Here is a 20,439-nt window from a genome sequence, read left to right as displayed (position 1 = left end):
GCAGAGTGGCGCTAGTTATCACCTGTTCGCTGTAGTCTGTGTGTGCGATCTCAGCGCGCGTGCTGCCATTTCGACAGGCGCAACGTGCTTGTATTGGTGGTAAATTAATAAATTCACAAATATAAAAAGAAATCAAAAATTGCCAATGCTTCGCATTTGAAAAGTGAAATAAGAGGAGGGGAAGGGGGAGCGGTGCAACAAAGGTAAACAACTAGCATAGGTGGCGGCTGCAATGGTAGACGGCATGAATTTCCGTTTTCTAGTCTCCGCAAGAGACTCGAAAAAGTGTTTTAGAAGATTCATAGGATAATTTAGCATTTCTTGAGTTTATTACAGATAGCATAATGTCGTAGATGATATTAGGATTCACTGCTGTGTGCCGTACTGAAAGGTACATGATCTGGTAACCGTATTCGCAAGCAAGACCTGCGCCCGGTATGTGCAATAGGTTGATCGAGTCTGTTTCACTGAAAGGTGAGAATAGCTCGTTTTCATTGTTTGGATGTCTAGTTTAGTAGAAAGCTTGCAAAATATTCATTCTAGTGCTTTAAAGTCTGCTGCACTGCATTCCTTGCAACAGAACTCTTTTCCAACTGCAAAGATATCTTTTCTGCGTGGTACAGTGGCAGCATAACGGTGGTGTGAAAGATACGTACGCAGTGGAGCTATATGCGCTATTATCTTTTTGAACTCACGAAGCATTCTCGGACAACTTTTAAAGGGTAAAATCAGTGTGATAGTTTGTGCCTCTTATTATTAACGTTGGAATGGGTAGCTTATTTGTTAAGTCATCGCTTTTGTTGTCAGATGTTATTCCTTGGATAACATAACAAGCATGCGCATATCTTTGTGTTGCGGCAAAACAATATACTATCGTACCTCGTAGCATTGACATACTCAGGAGTTCTGGACATTGTACCTTCACCCGTCGTGTGTCATCATCATCATCATCAGCCTAGTTACTCCCACTGCAGGGCAAAGGCCTCTCCCATACTTCTCCAACTACCCCGGTCATGTACTAATTGTGGTCATGTTGTCCCTGCAAACGTCTTAATGTCATCCGCCCACCTAACTTTCTGCCACCCCCTACTACGCTTTCCGTCCCTTGGAATCCAGTCCGTAGTCCTTAATGACCATCGGTTATCTTCCCTCCACATTACATGTCCGGCCCACGCCCATTTCTTTTTCTTGATTTCAACTAAGATGTCATTTACCCGCGTTTGTTCCCTCACCTAATCTGCTCTTTTCTTATCCCTTAACGTTACACCTATCATTCTTCTTTCCATGGCTCGTTACGTCATCCTCAATTTCAGCAGAACCCTTTTCGTAAGCCTCCAGGTTTCTGCCCCGTAGGTGAGTACTGGTAAGACACAGCTGTTATACACTTTCCTCTTGAGGGATAGTGGCAACCTGCTGTTCATGACTTGAGAATGCCTGCCAAACGCCCCCCAGCCCATTCTTATTCTTCTGGTTATTTCAGTCTCATGATCCGGATCCGTGGTCACTACCTGCCCTAAGTAGATGTATTCCCTTACCACTTCCAGTGCCTCGCTACCTATCGTAAACTGCTGTTGTCTTCCGAGACTGTTAAACATTACTTTAGTTTTCTGTAGAATAATTTTCAGACCCACCCTTCTGCTTTGCCTCTCCAGGTCAGTGAGCATGCATTGCAATTGGTCTCCTGAGTTACTAAGCAAGGCAATATCATCAGCGAATCGCAAGTTGCTAAGGTATTCTCCATCAACTTTTATCCCCAATTCTTCCCACTCCAGGTCTCTGAATACCTCCTGTAAACACGCTGTGAATAGCATTGGAGATATCGTATCTCCCTGTCTGACGCCTTTCTTTATTGGGATTTTGTTGCTTTCTTTGTGGAGGATTACGGTGGCTGTGGAACCGCTATAGATAGCTTCCAGTATCTTCACATATGGTTCACCTACACCCTGATTCCGTAGTGCCTCCATGACTGCTGAGGTTTCGACTGAATCAAATGCTTTTTCGTAATCAATGAAGGCTATATATAAGGGTTGGTTATATTCCGCACATTTCTCTATCACCTGATTGATAGTGTGAATATGGTCTATTGTTGAGTATCCTTTACGGAATCCTGCCTGGTCCTTTGGTTGACAGAAGTCTAAGGTATTCCTGATTCTATTTGCGATTACCTTAGTAAATACTTTGTAGGCAACGGACAGTAAGCTGATCGGTCTATAATTTTTCAAGTCTTTGGCGTCCCCTTTCTTATGGATTAGGATTATGTTAGCGTTCTTCCAAGATTCCGGTACGTTCGAGGTCATGAGGCATTGTGTATATAGGGCGGCCAACCTTTCTAGGACAGTGTTCCCACCATCCTTCAACAAATCTGCTGTTACCTGATCCTCCCCAGCTGCCTTCCTCCTTTGCATAGCTCCCAAGGCGTTCTTTACCTCTTCCGGTGTTACTTGTGGGATTTCAAGTTCCTCTAGACTATTCTCTCTCGCCTTATCGTCGTGGGTGTTACTGGTACTGTATAAATCTCTATAAAACTCTTCAGCCACTTGAACTATCTCATCCATATTAGTAACGATATTGCCGGCTTTGTCTCTTAACGCACACATCTGATTCTTGCCTATTCCTAGTTTCTTCTGTACTGCTTTTAGGCTTCCTCCGTTCCTGAGAGCCTGTTCAATTCTATCCATATTATACTTCCTTATGTCCGCTGTCTTACGCTTGTTGATTAACTTAGAAAGTTCTGCCAGTTCTATTCTAGCTGTAGGGTTAGAGGCTTTCATAAATTGGCGTTTCTTGATCAGATCTTTCGTCTCCTGCGATAGCTTACCGGTTTCCTGTTTAACGGCGTTACCACCGACTTCTATTGCGCACTCCTTAATGATGCCCATAAGATTGTCGTTCATTGCTTCAACACTATGGTCCTCTTCCTGGGTTAAAGCCGAATACCTGTTCTGTAGCTTGATCCGGAATTCCTCTAGTTTCCCTCTTACCGCTAACTCATTGATTGGTTTCTTATGTACCAGTTTCTTCAGTTCCCTCCTCAAGTCAAGGCTAATTCGAGTTCTTACCATCCTATGGTCACTGCAGCGCACCTGGCCGAGCACGTCTACATCTTGTATGATGCCAGGGTTCGCGCAGAGTATAAAGTCGATTTCATTTCTAGTCTCACCATTCGGGCTCCTCCATGTCCACTTTCGGCTAACCCGCTTGCGGAAAAAGGTATTCATTATCCGCATATTATTCTGTTCTGCAAACTCTACTAATAACTCTCCTCTGCTATTCCTAGAGCCTATGCCATATTCCCCCACTGACTTGTCTCCGGCCTGCTTCTTGCCTACCCTGGCATTGAAATCGCCCATCAGTATACTGTATTTTGTTTTGACTTTACCCATCGCCGATTCCACGTCTTCATAGAAGCTTTCGACTTCCTGGTCATCATGACTAGATGTAGGGGCGTAGACCTGTATAACCTTCATTTTGTACCTCTTATTAAGTTTCACAACAAGACATGCCACCTTCTCGTTAATGCTATAGAATTCCTGTATGTTACCAGCTATGTTCTTATTAATCAGGAATCCGACTCCTAGTTCTCGTCTCTCTGCTCTCTGCTAAGCCCCGGTAGCACAAGACGTGCCTGCTTTTTAGTACTGTATATGCTTCTTTTGGCCTCCTAACTTCACTAAGCCCTATTATATCCCATTTACTGCCCTCTAATTCCTCCAATAGCACTGCTAGACTCGCCTCACTAGATAACGTTCTAGCGTTAAACGTTGCCAGGTTCATATTCGAATGGCGGCCTGTCCTAACCTAACAGTAATGCACGTACGTAACTGAATATGCACAATTTTAAACAATTTTATTTCTACATAATGGCTGAGTATCAACCCGTTTCAACTGCCTGCGTCTAGAGGGTAGTGTTTTCTAACATGTGCATTTAAGGGATTTAATCGGAACATTGGTGGTGCGTTAAAGCACTGTTTTGGTCGAAGATGGGCGGTTATGTCTCACGACCGGAGCAAATGGTCTTGCACCGTCTCAGCAGAGGCCACATTCACCTGCAGAAGCGCGAAATTTAAACCGTAGAGCTATTGGTAGAGCGAGTGTCGTTCAGTCTGTTTGCACGCGCATGTTTTTGAGAGGCAACAGGGAAGGAGACGTAGTGTATATCGGTATGCACATCTATAGCGTGCGTGCATGTTTGTGTCTCAGTATTTTAATATGCGTGCGCACAAGTGCGTGTTGCGTGTGCGAGCATACGTTTCTTCGTGTGTGCGTGTGAGCCCCGTGTGCGTTTTGCGTACATTATTGTGCGTGTGTGCATCCATGGGCGCGTGTAAATGTGAATGCAGGTGAGCATGTGTCGTATCTCTATGTGTGTGTGTGCGTTTGTGTGAGTGTGTGCGAACGTGCGTACGTGCGTGCGTGGGCGCCTGTAAATGTTAATGCCGGCGAGCATGTGTCGTATTTCTATGTGTGTATGCGTTTGACTGAGTGTGCACGAACGCGCGTGCGTGTATGCGTGCGTGCGCACATTTTTGGGCGTGTGTACAAGCGTGGGCGCGTGTAAATGAGAATGGGCGTGCGTTTGTGTAAGTGCGCGCGAACGTGCGCGCGCGCGTGTGTGAGAGAGAGCGAGTGAGCTAGCGAGCATTTCCCCACTTACACCTACTCTCGCGCATGAATGGGATATAGAGTTTGTTTAAACCCATATTTAAAGATTGGCGACAAGAATGAATCACATTGCATGTATAGCATCATCTCTTTCCAATAGCAAGATCAACACAAAAAGCTCAGTGCCCTTCCACTCCGTGAAGGATGACCAGCGAAGCTGCGTATGTGGGCCCATTAATGGCGAACTGTACCTCTACCGCGGGTCGGCCCGGCATTGCGCTACATTCGGGATCGGACCACGTATGGGGAGAGCTTGACGCCTGTTTCACCTTAGCTGCGGGTCGGGCCGGTACTGCACTATCTTCGGGATCGGCACACGTACAAGGAGTGCTTAACGGCTGCTTCACCTCCGCTGCGGGTCGGCACACTATTGCACTAGCTTCGGGATCGGTCCACGTACGAGGAGTGCCTAACGCCTGCTTCATCTCCGCCGCGGGTCGGGCCGGTATTGCACTATCTTCGGAATCGGCAGACGTATGGGGAGTTCTTGACGCCTGCGTCACCTCCGCCGCGGTTCAGTCCCGCATTGTACTATCTTCGGGATATTCTTCTACACGCGGACACAATAGTGGGGAAAGCAGCCCTTAAGAGGAAGCTTTAGCTCTGGTGCCCCTATGTAAATACATGTAAAAGGAGAATTCGTTTTTCTCCGCAACCACTGCACCAAATTTGATAAGGTTTGTTGCACTTAAAAGAAAATCTTAAAATCTAGTGACTGTTGATTTCGAATTGCTCATTTAAGTCATCATTTGTTTATACAAAATTGCAAAAATCGCAAATTTTCAGAAAACAAAGCCATAAAGTTTACAGCTATGTCTTGGGAAATGAAACATGACATCACAATTCAGTGCATTCCATCTAAGAGCACATCTAAAGCGTACAAATTTTGATATATTATACATGAATCTCAAGAAATTTAGTAATATGGAAATACAGCTTTTGCAGGACCCTTCTTCACAACGTAACGAATTCACATAAGATCTAAATCGACATATTGGCACGTGGAGTGACGTATGAAGAACACAGTAGCAATACTTGGGAAAGGCGAAACTAACTTTTATTGGGCGAACCTGTGTCCACAAAAACAGGCTACACTTAAAGAACGGCGACAACGGCGAACACGGTTGGCGATCATCAAAATCTGATCAGCGGGTCAAGCGCGTCGGCTTCTATAGAACAGTCGTCGAATGTTCCAGAGTAACCGCTGGGACCAGCGTGCCTTCCACAAAGTTCTACACCATTCGCGTCGCGCATACATGCAATCAGATTACACAAGGTTCGGCGACAACAGACAGCGAGTAGAAGCATCGGAAACATTCTAGAAACTTCCGATACATGTAGACGCGTCCTGCGCTGAGCGACAACATTTCTTAGACGTTAAAAGCGCTCACCCGTAAAAGATAAACGAGTACGTCACGTGTCACTTCCCCCCTCTCATAAGGCGTCGTCCCGGTGCTAAAACATAACAGGAGAGTGAAACACATAAGGTCACTTGTTAAACAAAGTAACAACACAACAAAAAACAAAGCCCAAGGTGAGACAATTAAAAAAAAGTGTAAAGTTCAGCTATGCGACATCCCTAAAGCTCATTAGCGCTGGTGGAACGGCTTAAGTCGCACAACATGAACTACTTCAGGTCGTGAGCGGCGCCGCTGTGAATGCGAAATGCCGTCTGGCACGACCTCATAGTCGAGTGCGCCAATGCGTCGGATTATCTTGTATGGTCCGAAATAGCGGCGTAAAAGCTTCTCGCTCAGTCCTCGTCGGCGTATAGGGGTCGGAATCCAAACACGGTCGCCGGGTTGGTACTCGACCTAGCGTCGTCGAAAGTTGTAGTGTCGGCTGTCTGTCCTATCTTGGTTCTTGATCCGCGGGCGGGCCAGCTGTCGGGCTTCTTCGGCGTGCTGGAGATAGGTGGCGACGTGAAGATTCTCTTCGTCGCAGACGTGCGGCAGCATTGCGTCTAGAGTAGTCATCGGAGTCCTGCCGTAAACGACCTTGAACGGCGTGATCTGTGTTGTTTCTTGCACCGCCGTGTTGTAAGAAAAGGTTACGTACGGCGCGACCGCGTCCCACGTCTTGTGCTCGACGTCGGCGTACATTGCTAGCATGTCTGCGAGGGTTTTGTTCAGGCGCTCCGTGAGGCCGTTCGTCCGCGGCAGGTAGGCAGTTGTCCTCCTGTGGCTTGTCTGGCTATATTGCAGAATGGCTTGGGTGAGCTCTGCAGTAAAGGCCGTTCCTCTGTCGGTGATGAGGACTTCTGGGGCACCATGTCGCAACAGGATGTTCTCGACGAAAAATTTCGCCACTTCGGCTGCGCTTCCTTTCGGTAGAGCTTTAGTTTCAGCGAAGCGGGTGAGATAGTCCGTCGCCACGATGATACACTTTTTTCCCGATGCTGACATCGGAAACGATCCCAACAAATCCATCCCGATCTGCTGAAATGGTCAGCAAGGAGGTTCGATCGGCTGCAGTAATCCTGCTGGGATTGTTGGTGGTGTCTCGCGTCGCTGACAGTCTCGGCATGTTTTGACGTAAAAGGCGACGGTGGCGGTCACACGCGGCCAGTAATACCTTTCCTATATCCTCGACAGCGTCCGGGAGAATCCGAGGTGCCCAGCGGTTGGATCGTCATGTAGGGCGTGCAGTACTTCTGGACGCAGCGCTAACGGAACAACAAGAAGGTAGTTGGCGCGGACAGGTGAGAAGTTCTTCATGAGCAGGTTGTTTTGTAGCGTGAACCAAGACAATCCACGCTTGAATGCCCTAGGGACAACGTCGGTGTTCCCTTCCAAATACTCGACGAGGCCTTTTATCTCCGGGTATGCTCGTTGCTGTTTAGTGAAATCTTCCGCGCTTATTATTCCAAGCAAGGCTTCGTCGTCCTCGTCGTCTTGCGGCAGTCGGCGTCAGAGTGTTTTCGTCCGGACTTGTAGATTACCGTGACGTCACAATCTGGCAGGCTGAGGCTCCACCGCGCCAGCCGTCCTGAAGGGTCCTCTAAGTTAGCTAGCCAACACAACGCGTGATGATCACTGACCACTTTGAGTGGTCTGCCATGTAGGTAAGGGTGGAATTTCGCTGTAGCCCAAACGATGGCGAGGTATTCCTTTTCAGTCGTAGAATAATTGTCTTCCGCTTTTGACAGCGACCGGCTGGCATAAGATATCACCCGTTCAAGTTCGTCGTTCCTCTGGACTAGGACGGCATCGAGGCCTAGCCTACTGGCGTCAGTGTGGATATCCCTAACGGCGTCCTCGTCGAAGTGTGCAAATACCGGCGGCGACTGCATGTGCTGTTTCAGTTCCTGAAATGTGTCGGCCTGCGGCGTTTTCCACTTGAACTCGACATCACATTTGGTTAGATGTGTTAGCGGTGCTTGAAAAGTCCTTGACAAAGCGCCAAGCGACACATGCCAAGGAATCTACGCACTGATTAGATTCCCTGGCATGTGATTTTTTGGCATTCCTTGTCGATGGGCTGCGGGAACTTTGCGATGACAGCTGTCTTCTGCGGGTCGGGGCAGACTCCAGATTTGCTCATGACGTGGCCTAGAAACAGAAGCTCATCGTAAGCAAAGCGGTACTTTTGCGGCTTTAGAGTAAGCCCTGATGAGTTGATGGCCTCTACTACTGTCGCAAGCCGCCTAAGATGATCGTCGAAATTTCCGGCGAAGACGACGCCGTTATCCAAGTGAAGAAGACAGGTCTGCCACTTTAATCCCGCTAAAACCGTGTCCATCACGCGCTGGAACGTTGCAGGCTCCGAGCACAGTCCAAATGCCATAACCTTGAACTCGTAGAGGCCGTCTGGCGTGACCAAGGCGGTCTTTTCGCGATCGCTGTCATCGACTTCTATTTGCCATTAGCCAGACTTGAGGTCCATCGACGAAAAGTATTTAGCGTTGCAGAGACGATCCAATGCGTCGTCTATCCGTGGGAGGGGGTATACGTTCTTCTTCGTGATCTTGTTCAGTCGACGATAATCGACGCAGAAGCGTAGGGCTCCGTCCTTTTTCTTCACTAAGACAACAAGAGACGCCCACGGGCTTTTCGACGATCGGATGATGTCGCGCAGCATTTTGTCGACTTCTCTTATCGCTTCGCGTTCTCGCGTAGAAACTCGGTAAGGGCTCTGGCAGAGTGGTCGAGCGCACTCTTTTATTATTATGCGTTGCTTTGCGACTGGCATTTGTCGAATTCTTGATGACGTGGAAAAGCAGCCTTTGTATCGTCAAATCAGACCTCTGAGCTGTTGCTGCTTAATCACAGGGAGACTTGGATTTATGTCGAAGTCTGGCTCGGGAACTACGGTCGTGGGGGTAGATGCGGGAGAATCCGAGAGGACAAACGCATTGCTGGTCTCCAAAATTTCCTCGATGTATGCCATCGTCGTGCCCTTGTTGATGTGCTTGAACTCCTGGCTGAAATTTGTCAGCAACAGTTGCATGTTTCTTCCGCGCAGTCGAGCGATCCCTCTTGCGACGAAAATTTCACGGTCGAGCAGTAGACATTGGGCGCCTTCGATGACGCCTTCTACGTCAGCGGGCGTTTCGGTGCCGACCGAATTAACAATGCTGGAGCAAGGCGGGATGCTCACTTGATCTTCGAGCACGCTCAAGGCGTGGTGACTACGAGGTGTTAAGAACGGCCCAGCTGGCGTGCAAGTTTTGCCAGCCAGTTGCGACAGCGGCGTCAACTTTCTAGGAACGCCACCGTTACGCTCTAGCCTCGTCGCCGTTGTCATTGAATGCGTTCCGCGGAACAACTGTTGTTACCGAACCCACCAACGCCGACCTGTTCTGCTATGAGCGGGGGAGTTGCCGCGCGAACGTCTACGAGGGCCCCTTCCCACGCGCCGTCCAAGACGCAAGGCAATGGGCACCCGGCCGCGCGGCGGGGGTCAGCTGGGGGAATAAAAGGCACCTTTCCTGACACAAGCCCCGAGTTATACGAAGTCCGTCTGACGTCGGCTCCAGCCCGTGAACGTCGCGCAAGAAAGTGTGCGTGCGTGTGTGTGTGTAAACCTTCCCGCAGGGAGGCGCCTTGTTTACGATGCCTGGCCGAATGTTTCCATCACCTTGGGATCGACGGGGGGACCGAGTGGATATAAACCGTTTGTGCGGCTGCTCAGGACTTTCTCAAACAGTCATGTTAGACTGATGCACTTTCTCTAGCAATCATCTTAGGCTGATGTACTTTCTCTCGCAGTCATGCCAGACTGATGAACTGCATGTAGTACTGTAAATAAACCCATATTCCTCGTTCTCGATGAGAAGCAGTCCTTCCCTTCATCAACGTCCTCAGCGTGGATAAGTTGTACGACGGCATGGGTCAGCTACATTCTAATTCATGCCCGACTCCAATCTTGACAACGAGTTACGAACGGTGCGATTGAGCCCACAATACTGACAACTGGTTGACAGCGGTGAGATGGACTTTGCGACGTGGTGCTGTGTCTGCGGTGAGTGCTTGGTTTTTGCTTTGACTCTCTAGGCTTCATTTTGTGGTTGTTCTGTTTAGAACTGCAGCGAAGCTAGATTGTTGATTGTTAGCTAGGTTGTGTTTTCCTAGATAGATTTAGCGAGAAGGACCAAGGCAGTAAAGCAGCAATCATGGAGTTAAGGACACTGCTGAGAAACGAGTTGTTGATTGTTGGTGAGGAACTGGGCGTAGATGTACGCAAGGGAATGCTAAAATCGGAATTATTGGAGCTAATTTCCGAACAGGCCAGTGAGTAAGAAATTGAAATGGGGTTGGAACTTCTGAAAAAGAGAGAAGAACGAGAGAGAAAAGACCAAGAGAGAGAGAGGAAGCGATAAAGATCGCGAGTTGAGAAAAATGCAACTTGAACTTGAAAGCAAACGTTTGGAGTTGTCGCAAGGAAGTGAAGGGGCTCTGGGACGATCAAGTGAGGCAGAATCATACCGCATGTACAGGCTATTAAATCCATTTGAGGTCGGGACCGACATAGGCTTGTTCCTATGCAATTTTGAAAGGACTTGCGAGAAGATGAACTGCGGTCCGACTACATGGCCACAGCGGTTGCTGTCTATGTTGCCGTGTGAGGCGGCGGAAGTAATCGCCAGACTCAGTGCACAGGATGCATATGATTATGCGAAAGTTAAGGCTAGTCTCCTGAAGAAATACCGCCTCTCAGCCGAAGCTTTTCGCCAAACCTTTAGGAGCACAGGCAAGAAAGATAGCGAGGGGTATCCGGAGTTTGCATATAGCTTAAAGTCAAGCCTAGTCGAGTGGCTAAAGAGCGCGGAAGCGTACGACAGCAGAGACATGATCATTGAATGCATGTGTCTAGAGCAGTTTTACAAAAGCATCCCAGCATCTGTGAAGCTGCGGGTGCAAGAGAGACGAGATGTAAACACTGTGGAAATGGCAGCTGAATTAGCCGACGAGTACGCAACGCGTAGAAAGTTTAACGCCGAGGACGGAAATTGGGACGGTCGAAATGGACCGCGGAAACCATTTCCGTTCAAAAAGGCTTCGCAGACTAGACAACCGGAGCCTGTAGACGTGGAGGAAAAGCCCTCAGAAAAGAGTGATGAGAAATCAAACGGGGAAACCGTACAAAAAGAGCACAAAAGAAAATTTGGATCTTTCAGACCGATTCGCTGCGATAAATGCCACAAACTGGGACATATAGCTGTAAACTGCAGAAAGCCTAGCGTATTTTTTTCATACGTAGATGGAAAGGACGAGAGTATGGAACTTTTAAGCCCATATCTTCACGACCTGCAAGTTAATGGCAAACCATGCCGGGTGCTAACAGACAGTGCCGCCACGATGGACATTGTCGATCCGTCTTACGTGATGGTAGATGACTTCACTGGAGAAGTAGCATGGAGCAAACAGATCGTAGAAGAACACAGCGTGTGCCTGCCGATGGCCAAAGCCAAAATCACTGGACCATTCGGGGAGCTAGTGACCGAGGCTGCAGTTTCCAAATTTTTGTCACTGCAGTATCCTTACATTTTTTCGAATCGTTCGAATCGGTTACTGCGTGAAAAAGGGCTTAAACTGAGAGAGGGCGTAGTACAGGCATTGACGCGAGGCCAAGCTCGTAAAATCGCGTCGCTTTCGGCTGAAAATGCACAAGCTGCTCCAGCGGAAGCAGAAAAAACGATAGCTTCAATACGCAAATCCGATCTAGGCCCGAGGGACAAAAAAACATTTGAGGAAAGCCTGCCAGCTGACCAGCTCAATGAGAGCGTATCACTAGAGTGTCAAAATTCAAGCCTGCAGGAAGAGCATGGTGACGCAATTGCAAGCGAGGGAGGGTCGTTATTATCTCCGGCCTCAAAGAAATTTGACCAGCTCTTACGTGTGGATAGAGAGTCACTGGCAGCCGAGCAAACGGATGAGAGCTTAGCTAAATTACATCACGCAGCTAAAGAAGGCATTGCTAGGCGCAACGTGACGATACATGAGAGAGGAGGATTGTTGTATCGGCACTACAGAGATCGAAAGGGTAGCATTTTAGATCAGTTAGTCGTACCTACTAAAGAGAGGGAGGACCTTTTGAGTCTCTGTCATGACAATGGGTGGTCTGGCCACCTAGGCATAAACAAATCAAAGGAAAGATTGCTTATGGAATACTACTGGCCTGGCTGTTTCAAAGACGTAGAAAACTTTGTAAGATCATGCGACACCTGCCAGCGCTCGGGTAAACCAGGAGAGATGATGATGATATGTGGTGTTTGATGGCGCAAGGGCCAGGTGTGGCCAAAGAGCGCCATGACAAGAGGTGATGTTGACGATGTATTATGGAGATGTGACTTCGCTGTAAAGTGGCCTAAAAATAGTTGCTGTAAAGTGCATAAAATCTGCGTGATATAAAATTATGGCGATGATTAATGACGAATACTATGAAAAATAAAATCCATCGTAAAAGAATGACACAGAATAGAAAATATATGAGATAATAAAAAATACCTGGAGCACTGTTGCCTCACCAGAGCCCTTGAAACACAAGAGCCTAGAGGCACGTGCTATACAAAAGAACTATCACAGCGCTATCCTCTATAGAGAGGAGGCGCTACGAACGTGTGGGGCTAATAACATGTAATACAACATCTTTCAAAAAACCTAGGACGGCGTTGGTGTCAAAGAGTGGTTCTGGACCAAGTAACATAACGGGATGAAGGGGGATGTGGTGCCGGTATGCTAAGAGAAAATGTTTCTTTCTTTCGGATTCGGCTTCCCGACACTCCAGTAGGACGTGGAGGACGGTCAGCCTCTCCCCGCATCTACCACAGTTTGGAGGCTCGTTTCCCGTGAGTAAAAAGTTATGTGTGCCAAAAGTGTGTCCTATTCTTAGTCGGCAGAATAGGACATCTGTCCTGCGGGATTTTGTTACAGGAGGCCAGATACCTAATTGTGGCTTTATTACATGCAGTTTATTATTTATTTCTTCGTCCCACATGCGTTGCCAGTGGTTTCGTAGTTTCCTTCTTAAGAAAGGCTTCAGGTCTTTGACAGGGACCGAAGCAGTAGGACTAACTGCATGTAATGAAATTGATGTGGCCATCTGGTCCACTAGAACGTTACCCTGGATGCCCCTATGGCCAGGCACCCAGCATATAATCACATGCTGGTTAGATACATATGCTTTACATAACACGGAATAGAGTTCAATTAAAACAGGATTTTTGCGCTTACAGAACGATATCAAAGCCTTCAGAACACTTAGGGAGTCCGTAAAAATAACTGATTTTTTGAGTTTTGTTTTCATTATATGCTTCACGGTCGACAATATTGCGTAGGCCTCAGCCGTAAAGATACTAGTTTCCGGATGCAGTACGTCGGATTCCGAGAAGGATGAACCGACGGCTGCATAGGACACCCCGTCGTGTGACTTCGATGCGTCTGTGTAGAACTCCGTACAGGAGTATTTGTGCTGGAGTTCCTGGAAATGCATTTCGATTGCAATCTCTGGAGCGTTTTTTTGTAACTTCCATGAAAGATGTATCGCATTGTATCAACTGCCACTCCCAAGGAGCTGGCAGCTTGGCTGGATGCATTAGGCGAGGTTCGAGAAGTGGAACATGCATTTCATGACTAAGCTCCCTCACACGCAGCGAGAAAGGCTGTCTTACGGAAGGACGATTACGGAACAGTGTAGCATATGTCATGTCGTTAATGGTGTTAAAACAGGGATGTTCAGGATTAGAGTGGACTTTCAAAAAATATGTTTGGCTGATGTATGTTCTCTGGATATGAAGTGACCACTCATTCGATTCTGCATATAAGCTTTGAACGGGACTCGTTCTGAAAGCTCCTGTGGCTAAACGGATACCCAGATGGTGAACAGGGTCTAGCATCTTTAGCGCGCTCGGGGCGGCAGAGTTATATACCACGGCACCATAATCTAATCGTGACCGGATGAGGCTCTTATACAGATTCATTAGGCACTTCCTGTCACTACCCCACGTAGTCTGGGATAGAAGTTTCATTAGGTTCATTGTTTTCAGACACTTTTCTTTGAGTTGTTTAATGTGTGGGACGAGAGTGAGTCTATTGTCAAGTATAACACCTAGAAATTTGTGCTCTTTGTTTACAGGTATCTGTTGTCCACACATTTGTAAGCAAGGATCCGGAACTAGGCCTCTCTTCCTTGTAAACAGCACACAAGAACTCTTTTGAGGATTGATTTTAAAACCATTTTTCTCTGCCCACCCTGACACCTTGTTCAAACCATGCTGTACCTGTCTCTCGCATACTGCGAGGTTACAGGATTTGAAGCCTATTTGAATGTCGTCCACATAGACGGAATACAAAATGACTGGTGGTAAGGAAGCACGAAGCGTTGTCATTTTAACAATAAAAAGTGTGCAACTGAGCACGCCTCCCTGGGGTACACCAGTTTCTTGTGTAAAAGGACGTGACAGCACATTGCCGACTTTCACCCGGAAGGTACGATTGGACAAGTAGCTTTTTATTATGTTTATCATATTACCATGAATGCCCATTTCCGATAAGTCTCGCAAGATGCCGTACCGCCACGTTGTGTCGTAAGCCTTCTCCATATCCAGAAATACCGATAGGAAAAACTGTTTGTGGACGAAAGCGTCGCGAATATATCCTTCAATACGTACAAGATGATCAGTTGTGGACCGCCCTTCTCTAAAGCCACACTGACAGGGATCTAGCGCTTTCTTCAGTTCAAGGAAGTGAATTAGTCGTCGATTAATCATCTTTTCAAATACCTTACAAAGGCAGCTTGTGAGGGCTATCGGGCGGTAACTTGCCACTAAGGAAGGATCTTTGCCTTGTTTCAAAGCAGGGACAACAATGGCTTGTTTCCATGCGGCTGGAAGGTACCCCACAGCCCAAATAGCGTTAAATAGTGCAAGTATTGTAACTTGCGTGTCACTGTGTACGTTTTTAATCATTTCATACATTATTCTGTCCGGTCCTGTCGCAGAGCTCTTGCATGCGTTCAAGGCAGCTCTCAACTCTGCAATACTAAAAGGACGGTTGTATGGTTCGTTCTGACGACATTTTCTGATTAGAGGCTTACATTCTTCTATTTGTTTGTGTTTGAGAAAGGATTGTGAATAATTTGTTGAGCTTGACACGTTCTCAAAATGCTCCCCAAGTGAGTCTGCCTGGTCTTGTAGTGTATCGCCCTGTGTGTTTACCAGGGGGAGTGAATGTGTTTGCCGCCCTCTAATCCTATTAACTCTGTTCCAGGCTTTGGCCTCATCCCTAAACGAGTTAATGCTCGATAAAAACTTGTGCCAGCTTTCTCTTCTGGCCTGTCGGCGGGTTCGCCTGCCTTGGGACTTTATTTTTTTAAAGTTCATAAGATTCTCTGCAGTGCGAGAAGCGCGTAGCAACCCCCACGCCTTGTTCTGATTCTTACGGGCGATCCTACATTCGCTGTTCCACCACGGTACACGTCGTTTGCATGCCAGACCACTCGCTTCGGATATGCATTTTGATGCGGCATCTATTATGAATGATGTAAGATATTCTACAGCAGCATCAATTTCTAGAGAAGACATGTCGGCCCATGAGATGTTAGTGAGAGTTCGAAATTTCTCCCAGTCGGCTGTGTCTATCTTCCACCTAGGAGCTTGCGGAGGATATTCGTTTTCTTTAGATGTTCTTATCAGTATGGGAAAGTGATCGCTTCCGTAAGGATTCTTCGTAACTTCCCATTCAAGTTCGAGCAGTATAGACGGGGAAACTATAGTAAGATCTATTGAAGAAAATGTTCTGTTTGCTAGAGAGTAATATGTGGGTTCCTTTTTATTCAGCAAGCACGCACCGGAAGAAAAGAGGAGCTGTTCAACAAGACGACCTCGCGCGTCTGTACGAGAGTCGCCCCACAGGGAGCTGTGCGCATTGAAATCGCCAGATACAACATAAGGTTCTGGCAATTCGTCTATAAATGACTGAAATTCATGCTTGTTTAATTTGAAGTGTGGGGGTACATAAAGCGAGCAAGTGGTGACGAGTTTATTTAAAAGAACAGCTCGAACCGCCACTGCTTCAAGGGCCGTTTGTAGCTGTAAACGCTGACAGGAAATATTTTTATGAACCAAAATGGCAACACCGCCTGATGATACGACAGCATCATCGCGATCTTTGCGAAACGTGACATACGGTCGGAGAAAGTTTGTGTGTTGTGGTTTTAAGTTTGTTTCCTGTAGACACAGCACTTTTGGATTGTGTTTTTGGATAAGCTCTTGCACGTCATCAAGGTTCCTGAGAAGTCCTCTGACGTTCCATTGAATTATTGGTGTATCCATATTGGTAGTAAATAAGTGCTGTGTATACGGAAACAGATGTATTAATTACAGAGATTTCAGAGCTTAGGTTCCAGAGCTCTTTCGAGGCCCTGTAACCGGGGTTTTACTCTTCTTGAAGCGTTCGAGGGAACCTCGACGCTCCTTAGGCGCTTGGTGCGCCTTGAGGATGGGTGTAGTGTCCATTGCCTCTTGTGAGGCGCCGGACACGTGCTCTTGCGAGCGAGATGTTTCCCGAGAGAGTCCCGCCTTGGAGGGCAAGACCCCTGCGCCCACCAGCCCGGAGGTCGATGGGGCTCCCTGAGGGATCTGGCTGCGCCGGCTGTTGCCAGCGCTGGAAGGGGCCGGGGAGGTTGGGACAGCCTCGGCGGCGGCCACCTTCGGGGTCGGTGGTCCCTCATTCTGCGTCGACGGAGCAGCGCTAGCTGCAACCGCCGCGGGGGCAGATGGCGTAACTGCAGACTCACTGCCTGTGGGTCGGACAGCCGCCGGAGGCCGTTGTGACGCTGCCCCCTGACGCGCCACATCGGCAAAGGTTTTCTCGGGCAGGTACGATACCCGCCTGCGTGCCTCCTTGAAACTTATATTTTCCTTTACTTTAACTGTTACAATTTCCTTTTCTTTTTTCCAGGATGGGCACGCCCGCGAGTACGCGGCGTGCTCCCCATCACAGTTTACACAGTGGAGAGCATTCTCACAAGCTTCAGATGTGTGTTCGTGGGCACTGCATTTTGCACATGTTTGGCGGCCTCGGCAGCTCTGCGAGCTGTGGCCGAAGCGCTGGCATTTGAAACATCGGAGTGGGTTTGGCACGTACGGCCTGACACGGAGCTTGATGTACCCGGCCTCGATTGATTCGGGCAAGATACTTGATCCAAAAGTAATTATTAGGTGCTTCGTCTGAATCTCTTTTCCATCCCGCCTCATCTTAATTCTTCTGACATTGATCACATTTTGTTCGCTGAAGCCCTCCTGTAGTTCCGCTTCAGTCAGCTCGAACAAATCATCATCTGACACAACACCACGGGTGGTGTTCATTGTACGGTGCGGGGTTACTGTTATGGGGGTCTCTCCAAATGACACTAGTTGCGGTAGTTTCTCATACTGTTTTGCATCGCGGAGCTCCAAGAGGAGGTCGCCGCTTGCCATCCTCGACACTTTGTAACCTGGACCAAAAATATCAGTTAGGGACTTTGAAACAAGGAATGGTGAGATGTTTCGCACTGCTTTGTTTGGCTTTTCGGAATGAGTAACATGGAAGCGGGGAAAGTTCTGGGTTTGGCGTCCAAAAAATTTGAAGACATCTTCGGTGCGCCCTCGTTTCTGAGGGCGATCAGAAAGGGAGGGGAAAGAAGTTTCCATGAAAAATGTATGCATTCGGCAACAGCGCCGACCGCCCACCACGGAGCCCAACGAGGGGACGCGGCAGAGCTTGCGTACAAGTCTGCACTACGCCAGTCGTACGCCGTCACTATAACCGAATATGGTGTACCCAAGGTTGGATAGCCACACAGGGTTAACCCTTGCCGCCAGGAGAAAGTAAGTAAAAAGAAGAGAGAAGGGGACAGGAAAGGCCGAAAAGTAAGAGATAAAGACGAAGATTCGAGGAGGGAGAGACAGGAAAAGGCGACTGCCGATGTCCTCCAGGTGGGTCAGCCTGGAGGTGCCGTCTATGTGAAGCCGAGGCCGAAGAGGTGTGTTGCCTCCGCCGGGGGGCCTTAAAGGTCCAGACACCCAGCATCGGCTCAACCCCCAGGATCCCCTTTTCCCCAGACACGGCTAAGCCGCGCACGGCTACACGCGGGAGGGTCCAACCCTCGTGTGCTCGGGTACGTGGTGTCGCAACGCACCAAACGCCTGCTTGCGCAGACGCCCCTGCGGGGAAACCAGGAGAGACATGGAAAGCTTCACTAAAGGTAGTGCCCTTAATAACAGAACCTCTCAGACGACTTGTGATAGACACGATAGGGCTTCTACCAAAAACAAAATCGGGTTACAGGTACTTCTTTACCATGCTGTGTCCGGCTCCAAAGTTTCCAGAAGCAATCCCTCTGAAAGAGCTCAGCTCCACCGAAGTAGTAGACACGCTTTTGAAAGTGGTTGCTCGAGTTGGGTTTCCAGCCGAAATTCAGGCGGATCAAGGGTGAGTATTCACCAGCGCACTGACTTCCACATTCTTGCAAAAGTGCGGGGTAAAATTAATACACAATTCCGTCTATCACACTCAGTCAAGCAGTGTAGAGAGGTGGCATTCAGTGCTTAAGTGAGTTTTGCGTGCGCGCTGTAACGAGCACAAGAATGACTGGGAGAACTGTCTGCCGGCAACTTTGTTTGCTTTGCGAAGGGTTCCACATGAGGCTACATGGTTCTCGCCAGCAGAACTAGTGTATGGGAGGACACTCCGTTCTCCACTGAGAATGTTAAGAGAGATGTGGGAGGAAAGAGGGGAGAGTCCAACAGTGGTTGAATACGTGCTAAATCTGCTGGAACGGCTAAGCGCAACCCAAGAACTAGTCGGAAAGAACATGGGAGTAGCTCAAAAGAACGCCAAATTCTATTACGACAAGAATGCGAGGCTTCGTACGTTTAACGCCGGAGACCAGGTAATGATCCTCAAACCTCCAAGAAAAAACAAGCTTGAAGTTCACTGGGACGGGCCCGTTAAAGTGTTGCACGGACTCTCAGATAGTAACTATGCTCTGAAAATGCCCGGTCGCAGGAAGGAGGTGAGGCTATATCACTGCAACTTGATGAAGCCGTGTATAGAGCGGAGCGGAGTCGTTAACTATACCATCAAAGAGCAGGATGGCACTAGTACCAAGTTTAAAGAGTATAGGGCGACCTCCAACTCTGAAATCGGCATATAAGAAGTAGTAACACATTCGGGAAGCTCGCACGCTCTAAGACCCGAGCAACTAGATGAGCTAAAAGGGGTCTTAGGGGAATATCTCGACAGATTCAGCGATCGGCCGGGTAGAACCGAACTAATAACGCATGAAATAGAGCTGACATCGACCGAACCCGTAAGATCAAAGCCTCACAGAGTGTCTCCAAGACAGAGAGAAATTATGGAGGCAGAGATACAGTGCATGCTAGAGTTGGGAGTTATTGAGCCCGCTGAGAGTGACTACACGTCACCTCTAATACTGGTAGAATTTATCTCACCTGTCTCACCTCAACTTCTCCGTTATATATAAGAAGGGACAGTTGCATAACAATGCGGATGGTTTGAGCAGGCTAATTTGAATTCTGCGTTTGAGGGTCCCGCCTAAATTTTAGGGTTACTAGTGTTAATTTTGTTAAGCTAAGAAGATCCCCTCTCATTTAGCAGGATTCCCTCTATGATTGCTGAATTTGTCAGCATGAAATTGCGTTAAAAAAATTGGCATAGCGAAACGCAGCAGTTTTTGTTTCTGCACTTATGTTTTCTTTGAAGCCTAGCGGGTCTAAACGCCACCCTTACGCTCTAGCCTCGTCGCCGCTGTGACTGAATGCGTTCGGCGGAACAACTATTGTTACCGAATCCACCAACGCCGACCTGTTCTGCTATGAGCGGGAGAGTTGCCGCGGGAACGTGTACGAAGGCCCCTTCCCACACGCCGTCCAAGACACAAGACAATGGGCTCCCGGTCGCGCTGCGGGGGTCAGCTCGTGGAATAAAAGGCACCTTTCCTGACACAAGCCCCGAGTTCCACGAAGTCCGTCTGACGTCGGCTCCGGACCGTGAACTTCGCGCAAGGAAGTGTGTGTGTGTGTGTAAACCGTCCCGAAGAGAGGCGGCTTGTTTCCGTCACCTTGGGATCCAGGGGGGGACCGAGTGGATATAAACCGTTTTTGCGGCTGCTCAGCACTTTCTCAAACAGTCATGTTAGACTGATGCACTTTCTCAAGCAGTCATGTTAGACTGATGCACTTTCTCTCGCAGTCATGCTTTACTGATGAACTGCATGTAGATACTGTAAATAAACCCATATTCCTCCTTCTCGACGAGAAGCAGTCCTTCCCTT

The 20,439-nt window shown here is 48.1% G+C and overlaps 1 protein-coding gene across 1 annotated transcript; it reads left to right on the top strand.

Moving 5' to 3' along the window:
• The first annotated feature begins 11,462 nt into the window (after window positions 1-11,462).
• On the top strand, window positions 11,463-12,380 carry LOC129381570 (uncharacterized). The gene has a single exon (XM_055064576.2). The coding sequence runs from the start codon at window positions 11,463-11,465 to the stop codon at window positions 12,378-12,380; it is 918 nt and encodes a 305-aa protein (XP_054920551.2).
• Window positions 12,381-20,439: the final 8,059 nt, after the last annotated feature.

The sequence above is a fragment of the Dermacentor andersoni genome, chromosome 10 (genome assembly GCF_023375885.2).
Source record: "Dermacentor andersoni chromosome 10, qqDerAnde1_hic_scaffold, whole genome shotgun sequence".
NCBI classification, from domain to species: domain Eukaryota; kingdom Metazoa; phylum Arthropoda; class Arachnida; order Ixodida; family Ixodidae; genus Dermacentor; species Dermacentor andersoni.
The sequence above is the reverse complement of the archived record's forward strand: the minus strand, read 5'-3'. Positions and strand labels throughout refer to the sequence as shown.

What these genes read in the sequence shown, in the direction of transcription:
- LOC129381570 (XM_055064576.2), top strand. Translation starts at nt 11,463, where the DNA reads ATGGACATTGTCGATCCGTCTTACGTGATGGTAGATGACTTCACTGGA.